Source organism: Coffea arabica, chromosome 10c (assembly GCF_036785885.1).
Source record: "Coffea arabica cultivar ET-39 chromosome 10c, Coffea Arabica ET-39 HiFi, whole genome shotgun sequence".
Taxonomy (NCBI): Eukaryota; Viridiplantae; Streptophyta; class Magnoliopsida; order Gentianales; family Rubiaceae; genus Coffea; species Coffea arabica.
The window spans coordinates 15871606-15883054 of record NC_092329.1 but is presented as its reverse complement, the minus strand read 5'-3'; the positions used below and the strand labels follow the sequence as shown (position 1 = coordinate 15883054).

At 34.0% G+C, this 11449-nt stretch overlaps 1 protein-coding gene across 1 annotated transcript; it reads left to right on the top strand.

Annotated features, from left to right (window-relative positions):
• The first annotated feature begins 9887 nt into the window (after positions 1-9887).
• LOC113713960 (uncharacterized) lies at positions 9888-10772 on the top strand. Its single transcript, XM_027237760.2, has 2 exons — positions 9888-10188; positions 10447-10772. Exons 1-2 carry the CDS (start codon positions 9888-9890, stop codon positions 10770-10772), a joined length of 627 nt encoding a protein of 208 aa, XP_027093561.2.
• Positions 10773-11449: the final 677 nt, after the last annotated feature.

Here is an 11449-nt window from a genome sequence, read left to right as displayed (position 1 = left end):
TTACTTCTAAATCCATAGAATAAAGTTAATCCAAACCCCCCCCTCTCAAAAAAAAAAAAAAAAGAAAGAAAGAAAGAGAGAGAGCCTAAGCTTAGCCATATTCATATGATTGTATTTTTCACCACCCAAAATCCTTGAATTGAAAAGACTGGACTTGCTACCTTGAAGAAAAACTATTTAACCATTCAAATTGTAGTATTTGAAAAAGGAGTTAACATTTTAAACAAACTAGAAAATTAGCCCTTGCTAATTGTACTAATTTTAACTGTTTAAAAAAGAACATTGTCAGTAATATGTAAGGATCTAATTTTGGAAGTTTAGACTTTGTTTGGATTGCTACTTTTTTAATGAAAATTTTCCCTTTTTTTGTAAATATTCTCTTTATATTTTCTTTGTAAACAAATAAGAATTTTATTATTCATGTATCTTTTTAATACATAAAATAATAAGTACATTTTGAAGAATTTTATTATTAGTGTTTCTTTTTAATACATAAAATAATATGTACATTTTGAAGAATTTTACTATTAGTGTTTCTTTTTACATGTAGTTCGTACGTTCTAGTGATTCTTTTTTTAATCTAATGTTCTAGTGATTCGTAAACTAATATAAATCTGTAGAAGTAACATAAGATAACATACACCACTCGATATACAGTGCCTGTCTTATCTATTCAACATAGGAAAAGGAAAAATTAAAGAAACCCCTAGGGGAAAAAAAATAAAGGAATTGCAATGTTGCATAACGAGGAAGGAAGAGAGACGAGTTGGCTCCAATAAATTCGTGTAATGAGAGAATTGGAAAGATTTGGGACCGGGACTTCCATGCCAACAGCCTCTTGGTATGTTGGTCACCAAAATCTCTTTAAGTCTTAGTGGAGGTGGAAGGTCAATGGTCTGTTCGATCCTTGGCTGCCATCAGCCACTATGTGTGACTTCCCCCTCTCCCTCTCTTTAGATTAGACTAGAATAAGTTATATTATCGTTGTTGGAAAAAAAATAGGATTGGAACTTCCATGAAAGGAAATTGAAAATTAAAAAGGGAAAGGGAAAGTGGTTGCATTCACAAGAAAACTTAAACAAAAATAGATTGCAAGAAGGCTCAAAGAAAACCCATCCATCCCAACAATAGTCTTAAGCAGACTTAAATAACCAAAAAAAATAAAAAAAAAAACTCTTCAATCCCAACAATCTCTTCCTTATCATGTACTTGTAATTATTTGTTGGTAATTTTTAGAATTTTGTCATTACACATAAGAATCACCAACTTTTCAAGTTGATGAATACAAATTGTTTACATTACTAAAAATGTTACCACCATAATAATTGCATAAATAATATAAATTAATGTATCAAAATAAGCACGTATAATGATTTATTGCATTTTGGGATTGATTTTTCAAAATAAATCAATCATTATTTCATTAATTTATTAAAATTTGATCAAAACAAGTTATCATCTTTAAAGTCATGTAATACATTCTTATTGACAATGAACAAAAAAAATGTACTTCACTAATATATTTTAGGTTGTTACCTGTGCATATTCCAAGTTCTCGGTATTTTTTTTTTGTTAAGGAGTAAAATTAAAGATTTTTGTACATGTAGTCATTTTTTTCCATCAACTAAACGTCACTAGCATAACAAAAAAAAAAGGGGAGAGATGAACGAGGGTGACAAATAAAGGGAAAGTGCACTTTTTTTCTCTTTTTTTTTGTCATTAGAAAGGGCACTTGAAATATAAAAAAGAGCTGCAAAACAATGCAGAGAAAGGGTTAGGTAGAACTTTGAGTGTGATTGAATAGTAGATTATTTGAAATAATCTTTTTAAAAAATACTATAGTATTTTTATGTGATATATATGAAATAAAAAAATATTGGAAAAATGTGTTTGAATAAAACATCTTCTTCCTCTTCTTCCCTTTTTTTTTAATAAGGAATGCATCAAAACTAAGGCTATAAACGAGTCGAGTCAAATCGAATTTTAACCTAATCAAGCCGAGTCTTGACTTAATTTTATTAGTTTGAATTCGAGCCCAATCTCGACAAGCTGCCAATCTAAAGCTCAAGTTCGAACTTGACTAAAATTCGAGTCGAGTCTCGACAAGCTGCCAATCTAAAGCTCAAGCTCAAACTTGACTGAAATTCGAGTCGAGCTCGAACTCGAAAAAATATATAAGATAATTATTTTATTTTTAAAAATGAATAAAATAATATTTTTTCTTAATAAATAATTAAAAATATATATGTAATTTTACTATTAAAATAAAAGTAATATATATATACTTGCGAACTAACAAGTTTAATATTTTGAATTCGAGTTTGATTTGACCAGTTCGAGTTCGATTTGAATTCGAGTCAAACTTTAACTTGAGCCGCTCACGAAAGATTCAATTCGTTTGCAACCCTAATCAAAACACCTTACTTATACCCATATAAAGGAATAAATAAATTCTAGTAATGAATGCTAGGCAATACAAAACTCATTGAACAACTTTAGTTAGGGTGAGCAAATTCGATACATATCAAATTCATAACCGAATTCAAATTCAATTCGATAATTTGAAATCGAGTATTTGGTAATTTGGTACAAATTTGGTACATACCAAATTCATCGAATTCTAATATGGTATGAAATAGGTAATGAGATTATAAATTTGGTAATAACCGATTTCATATTCAAATTCGGTAATTGAAATAGGGTACTGCATTACCGTATTCGAATACCAAATTGGTATATAAAATTATATAATATATAGATGAATGCTATTTAGTATTAGTATATACTACTAATATATTATTATATTTTATAGGTAAATGCTATTAATAATAATTAGTATATGGTATTATCATCATATCATGTACTTATAATAATAATAATATATAATAATGTACAATATAGTATTTTAGTATTTGTTAATTGTTATATGACTATATTAATACAAATATATAGTAATATATAACAATATAAGATAACTCTAATACTTATTATTTTATACATGAGTAACATGACTAGAATTAGATAATAATTAATACATATATGTATAATACTAAATATTAAACAATAAACATAATTAGTAATTAGAATTTAGATATTGGAAATTTGATACATCATTCATGTTTGAATTATTGAATATTTGAATGCGTAATCTGTAACTTGCAAGTATTAGTGTGCTATAAATTTACATTACATATTTAACATGAAAATTCATATTATCTATTCCCTAATCTTAAGACTTTAAGTATAGATAAGACAACTAAGCAGTGTAAGTGAATGCATGTAAATTGCAGGGTATTATTATCTTTTTTTTTAATAGATGAATTCGGTCTATTCAAATTTGAAATCGGTTGCGGAATAAATTTGGTTATGGTCAATTCAAAATTGAAAACAGTTTAGATTTCTATAGGTGAAATAACCGAATTCATTGCACCGAATTACTGATTTTGCACCGAATGCACACCCCTAACTTTAGCACGATCTGACTACCAATTAAATGGATGACAAGCAAGGACGACGAGCAAGGACGACCATATTAACTGCCAACCAATTAGACAATCAAATAGTAGGTCCTCTATACCTAACAAAATATGATAGGAAAGTGTTAATATATAGCATGTGTAATCTAATAGAAACCAAAAAAAAAAAGCAAGATGAAAAAAGGGAAGAAAAGTTTCTCAGAAGCCTGGCTGGTATTAACAACAGCGTGAATGGTGAAAAAAGGGACAAAAGTTTCTCGAAAGTCTTTTTACGTTATTCTTAACTATACAAAAAAAAAAAGAAAAAGAATACATGCAGTTTAGGCTAGTGCTTTGGACTATTAATAAAATCTTGAACAAATATGCGCAAGATGCCCACCATATGTATCGCAAAATAAAAGTGGGGGACTCTAAAATTTGATAATCGCAATTAGAAATTGATGATTTTACCAGTAAATTTATTTACCAAGAAGATTTTAGCCATGAGAATAGTGCATTCTTGCAATATTTGCTAAAAGTTGTCTTGCAACATTGGCGACAAAGTAACACTCTAGTATCTAGTGAGAACACGAGGGATAAAAGGGAGGGCTACTGCATTAAATTGGTGGCCGTGATTGGCTAATGAGATATAAGATTAAAATTAAAGACTCAAACCACGACACATAAATTTGGCATGCTAATAAATACACAGAGTCTTTGTGAAATATATGAAAAGAATAAATTATATATGTCTATTACAAAATTATATATAAATCATGTGTAATAAAATATAATTATTTTAGACTTTGGACACTGTTCTCTAGTGATTGGACTGAATTCCCAAATAGTAGAATTTATTAAAAAAAAAATCAAACGGTGATGTTTTTCAAACTCTCCCAATAGGGTGAAAATCATATTTAGTGAATATGTTTTACAAAATTCTTTTTTTAATTCATCCAGATATTGATTTCTCACAAAATAGCATCCAATAAACACATGATTTAGAAAAATTGATCCATATTTCAAAATTATCACTATTTGAAAACTCTTTTTAAAAAAAAAAATCATAATTTGGAAATTTTCCCCTAGTGATTGCTTTGTGCCTTCCCAACCCTTTCCTCTTGAATACCCAAAAAATAATTGGCCAAGTATGAAAATGCTTTTCTAACGATTAGCTGCAAACTGCCAAAAGTATTGATGAAAGGATATTGGGCCCAATCTAAAAGAAAAGCGAAATTTTTTTTGTTTGGATAGAGTGTTTGGATAGAGTATTATTTAAAATATTATTTGGAATAATTACTGTAGCACTTTTTGTGATGTGATGTATGTGAGATAAAAAGTTGATTGAGAATATAAAAAGGTGGATTGGAAAATGTGTTTATGATGCAAGTGAAATATTATTTGAAATAATATGTGTATCCAAACACTCCCAGTATTATTTGAAATAATTACTGTAACACTTTTTATGATGTGATGTATGTGAGATAAAAAGATAGTTAAGAATATAAAACGATGGATTGAAAAATGTATTTATGATGCAAGCGAAATATTATTTGAAAAAAACCTGCTATCCAAACACTTTTATTTTATTATTAATAAAACCAATCCTAGTCTTGTCAACTCAAGCATGCCAAAACAGAGTAGAACATTTTTTCTTTGTTGAAGGTTTGAAGCTCTGTTCTAGTTTCTCAGACATCCCTCAAACAACGGACAGCAAGCAATAGCAGGTAATCAAGAAAGCATTTCCAGGTTTGTCTTGAAATGGTTTAGTTTAGTTGTTTTATGCATACCCTTTTGCAGAAAGTTCAGAGTTTTTTTTATGTAATATGTAACAATATTATGCTGTTAATTGTTGTCTGGATACAGAAGGATCTTTTTGACATTGAATAACTATTGTGATGTTGGGTAGAAAATAACTTATTATGGAATATGATCCTAAAAGGTGCGAAAGTTAACCGGAAGAGGTTAATCTTTAATGGAAAATAAAATCTAGTGTCCTCTAGCCTCGTAGCTGAGAATCTTGTTATATTGAAAACCTGGTGGGAGATTAATTTGGTTCAAATGTAAAATTTCCTGTGAAACTTATGAAATCAGTAAACATTTAAGCTGAGAAAATTTTAACTATAACTTATGTGTGTTTTGACTGTGTCAGTGTGAAAGGTTTAATTGGAGGTAGAGTGGTCTGGATTAGTTTGTCCGATTGCTAAATGTGGGAAAAGATGGCCATTACTCGTCCCAATCCTCATTTAATCATGATCCAATGCATTGTTGTAGATATAGTCGATATTGGTCACATTTATCTATCTTGATCTTCAGAGAGTGCTGTTATATTCTGGGATCATGGACTTTTAGTTGTCAATGATGGCAATTTCAACTGTAGAATTTATTATTAACCGTGTAGATCTTCTTGTACCACTTGTTTGTATCTCCTGCATTACTTTCCTTAGAGCCATGAAGTCGCTTGTTTTAGATATTTGGACAGTTGTATCCAGAATCCATGAGCTTGCGGAAATGTCCTCTTTGCATTGTTTTTCATCACTAGTTTAGCCTTTACATTTTAACCTTCTTGTGTTTAAGTAGTTGATACGTTTCTCACCACTTTGCTTTTTCTATTATCCTATAACAATTTTCTTAGAAAAACTTTTATTTTCTATTAGATAATAGATAGAGATCTGGAATTCATTTGAAGCTACAACTAAGACGGTGCACAGTTGTTATGTCTCTGGGCAAGGTTGAGGTAGCAAGACCCATGACGTTGTCTAGGAATTGATGGTGGGCATATCCATAATAGATCAATGGCCAACAGAAAGGCACATGTGCACATAAAGAAAAACCAAGATCACATTTATAAGCTAATGAACTCATACTTTATGTTGATGTGCGCATATATGTTTGCATGTTTTCAAGTATTTGGTGGACAAATTACGGTACCAGTTGGTCACGCATTGTGATAATTTTTATGCTTCGTTCCTAACAAAAGTTCATGCCGTAGCCAGTTTTGATTTTAATAGTATTGCAATTTCTTTCTTTCTTGCTGGAATGTGTAACCATTTGCATCATGATACAGGTGTTTTGGAGTGGCACATTGGCAATGGACCAGAATAGTGTGGAACTGCAGGCAAAAGAAATTCTTAAACTTCTCAAGGAAAAACATGTGTCAACAATTGTTCTTTCTAGGAAATCAGGAAGTGGGAAAACATGGATGGCAAGAAAAGCTGGTCTGCTCGCAGTCACAAACGAAAGAGTTGACATTATGCTTTGGATTTCTTTGAGTGTTAGGCATGATGAGATGTCTCTCTATGAGCATATTGCTTGTCAGTTGTCTCTACTTTCCACTTTTGCGGAGCTGCTAATTGATGATATCGAGCAGGTACAGGATGACAATGGTAAGGAGGAAGCCTTGGATGGCTTGAAAGAAAAGGTACAGAAAAAACTTTCAGCTAGTAATGTTCTTCGAGGGATACTTGTAATTTTGGATGATGAAGGAAAAAAAATGAGAGAAGGCGATCGAGACTTAGATCAAGTCCTTCAGTTTATCACGCATAATGCCTACCAGCAGTCAATAGAAGTTGCTGATGGAGATGGACAGCAAAAACTTAAGGTGCTAATAACTTGAAAGAATGAAGATACGAGGCACCAAACTCGGGGGGATAAGGAAGTGATTGACATGAAATGTCTAACTCCAGAAATGTCAATTTCTTTGTTAAAGCAATGGGCTGTGGCAAAAGTTTTTGAAATTTTAGGTGTTGAAATTTTAGTTGAAAACTTCATCGATAAAAATTAAGAACTTACACCTGGAGAAGTAGCCTTGCTAGCAAACCTACTAAATTACCATCAACATGATTCCAAAGTGCAGGATCTGCAACCGGCTTTGGAAGAAGCATGGGGTGGTGATGACTACAATTACACCCTATTGCTCTCAAGTGGATACGGAGGGGTGTCAGATCGTATTTTAGTTGAATTTTCTTGGCAGGGCAGCCATTTTTTCCGTGACCATGGATCTGTTCACTACGGTGAGCTGATATCATACTGGACACTAGAAGGATATCTTAGTCCTTTTAACAATCTTAAGGAGGCTTATGAGGAGGGACACTGTGTTTTGATGCAGCTTATGTACTGTCAAATGCTGAAAGAAGTAGGTGATGATTTCCTCCAAATGGTTAGAGGAACCATACTTATTAACTATCATCATCAAGGATATGGTGGAATAGCTAATCTGGGGTTGGCTAATGTTATTGTGAATAGTAATGACCGGGATGGCATTGGAAAAGTCACTTCGGTGGATGGTGTGATCAGAACACTAGTCAATCATAAAAAAGTGCAGCAATCAAAGGCACTTTTACTGGACGGGAACTGTCTCAGCGGGGAAGATCCGAATAGTCTCCTACTGAATAATCAGGAACTGCAAATTCTGGGTCTTTTCAGCCTCAGAATTAAATCATTGCCTCATTGCTTCTGCTGCCTGAAAAAACTGAACGTCCTTGTGCTCAGGGACTATGATTTCTTAGAAAAGATTGATGAAATTGGAGAACTAACGACGTTAACTGTCCTTGAAGTATCTGGTTCTGGCTTGATAGAAAGTATACAAGATAACTTTTTTCAACAAATGTGATAGGTTGCAATTTTATCATTTATTTTATTATTAATTTCTCCTATTACCTGATCCGATGTGGATAAATTAGCGATTCTACTCATTTCAAGGAGTAGAACGAAAATACCACAACCAATGCCAATTTGGCATTCATCAGGAAAGAGATCAAGTAGCAGGCATCTAGGGGCATTTTTGGAACAAGATGATGCGGCCCTTTTTGGTAACTTGCGGAAGACAACTTTCAAAGAGGAACAAAAAGGCTGAAGTCTTCTTCATGATAAAAAGCCGCCGCACAGTAGGATGAATATAGGACTAGTAGATAGGAATTAGAATTAGGAGCAGAGGATTGTGTCTCCTTTAGCTTAGTTTTACTTTGACTTTTCCCTGGGATTTCCTTTTGCTTTCCTCTCGCATGTCAGGAGTAGAATACTTTTAGCTTTGAGACTTTTACTCTTCTTTTGGCTTCGTATCGGCTTTTCTTCTTTTGGATGTCAGGACCAAACAAAGCAATGAACTACATCCTCTAGCTTTACTTTTTCGACAGTATTCCAACGACATGAATTTACCCAATTGATGGGCGCTGCTTTCTTTGCAATTTTGTATGGGTTTTTCGCATCAAATATGAACTAATTACTTCACTCTAGTCAAGGAACAATGGAGGCTTTGGTTCGCCTAAAAATTGTGAAATCGATTTAATTTTATCATTTTCTTTTATTTATTGGTATTCGCATATCCCTTGATTGCAGTATTCATGATTATTTACTTAATTGATTATTTTGGATTCGGATAATTAGTTGATTTGATAATCTATTGTCAGTTAGGGTATTAAATCCGTAATTGTTTAATTGTCTTGAATTAGTGACAACTGGCATGATTAGGTTTGTGTTAGGGGGATACGCGGACTAATCTGAAATAACCCTGATAGTGCGTTATTTGATTAGAATAGGGTTTCTCTAATATGTAAGGTAATTGGGGAATTAAATCTTACGGGCGTACCTAGAATTATTTCTCAATTAGAGCAGTGATTAACGGGCGTACCTTAATCACCAACACAGTAAGGAGATGTTGACTGTCATCACTTGTTTAGCAGTTATAACCTATTTATTGGTAAAATAATTGAAATTGCTTGTGCATCAATAATCAATTAAGTGAACCATTGCTGAAGTTATTTCTTGGCTAGATCTTTAATTATTATTACCTTGATTTTAGTGAATTGTTATTTAATTTTTAGTTGGCTATTTTATTCTTAGTTGAATTGTTGTAATTGTTACCCTTTATAACAAAACACCCCCTATGTTACTTTGAATTTCTAAAGAAACAAATATCTCCAATTCCTGAGAATACGACCCTACTTGCCCTGTATACAATTTAATAATTATTTGTGAAAAACCATCCCATTCAGGTATATCGGATCAAACAAACTCTTCGAGAATAGGGTGAATCAAGTAACCCATTGCACACCTAAAGTCCCTATTCCAGTACTTGAAATTGGGTTTTGATTACTTTATTTGGCAATTAGGTTTGATTTTATTATTGCACAGTCTTCAACAACCTGTCAATTTTTGGCGCCGTTACCGGGACTGGTGTTAGTATTTGTTTCATTTTCAATTCATTTTTGCTCTAATTTTCTGGTATTTTTCTAGTGTATGTCTCGATTTTCTCGTACAGCTGAATTGATTTTTGACCTTGAGGTAGAGAGACCCGCACGGAGAACACGAAAAGAGACCAGACAGCTCAGGAAGGAGCAATCCGGTACTGCACTTCAGGGACTTAATCCAGAGGTGGAGTCGGCAAATTTGCGTGGTGATAATTCAAGTGATTCGGACTAAGAGGAAGTCACCATGGCTAATGCACGAACACTAAGGGAATTGGCTGCTCCTGATTTAAATCAGCAGCCTTTGTGCATTATTTTTCCAAGTTTAGATGATAACACTCCATTTGAATTAAAATCTAGTCTAATTCATCTCTTGCCATCATTTCATGGTTTACCAGGTGAAGAGCCGTATAAGTACTTGCAAGAGTTTGATGTAGTTTGCAACAGCATGAAACTCCCGAGCATTACAGAAGAGCAGGTTAAAATGAGGGCATTCCCCTTCTCCTTGAAGGACTCTGCAAAAAACTGGTTGTACTACCTACCACCAGGTAGCATTACCATGTGTGACCAATTGAAGATAAAATTCTTAGACAAGTATTTTCCAACGTCCCGAGTTGCAAGTCTAAGAAAGGAGATATTTGGTATCAAGTAGCACCCAGGGGAGTCGCTCTACGACTACTGGGAACGATTCAAGAAGTTGTGCATCAAGTGCTCCCAACACCAAATAAATGAACAGTTGCTCATACAATATTTTTACGAGGAGCTACTCTTCAGAGACAGGAGTATAATTGATACTGCAAGTGCAGGGGTTCTGGTGAACAAGACCCCTCGAGCAGCGTGGGAGCTAATTGAAGGAATAGCGAAGAATTCACAGCAATTTGATACAAGAGAAGATGTCCCGATACGCAAGGTGAATGAAGTAGAGACATCCTCTATCCAGCAGCAGCTGACTGATTTGACTTCTTTTGTTAGGCAGTTGGCTGTAGGAAATGCATCTCAGGCCAAGGTGTGCGGGATTTGTACTGGTATGGGTCATTCTACGGAGATATGTCCAATGATTCAAGAGGAAAGTGCAGAGCAAGTAAACATGATTGGTCACACGCCCGCGCCAAGAAAGGCCTATGACCCGTAGTCGAATACGTATAACCCGGGTTGGAGGGACTATCCCAACCTCAGCTATGGAAGGAACAGACAATCTAACTTTGTGTTAAATAGACAATAAGGGTACCAGCAGCAGTACCCTCCCTGACCACCTCAGCCACCGAACTCTAGTCCATCTTTGGAGGAGATAATGAAACAACTGATGGCTACTACCGCGTAACATCAACAAAAGACGGACTCCGAACTGCATAACAAAAGAAATCAAATGAGCCAGATGCAATCCATGCAAAATCAAATGAACCAAATAGCCATAACAATCAACCGTTTGGAGTCCCAAGTCCAAGGTAAATTGCCATCTCAGCCTGAGTTGAACCCAAAGAACGTAAGCGCGATGACCCTAACGAGCGGGAAGGAAATCCAAGGATCCGAACCTGTGATCCCAAAGGACAAGGATGAGGAAAAAATTGAGAACGAGCTTGAGAAGGAGGACAGCAGTGGCACAAATCCAAAGGTACTCCCCGACCCAGTCATTATAGTTAAGACTAACCCACCTCCCTTTCTTAGCAGGTTGGAGAAACCGAGGAAACAAGATAAGAAGAAGGAAATCATGGAGGTATTCCGCAAGGTACAGATTAATATCCCCCTCTTAGATGCAATCAAACAAGTGCCGAAATACGCAAAATTTTTGAGAATTTTTGTGTCAATTGA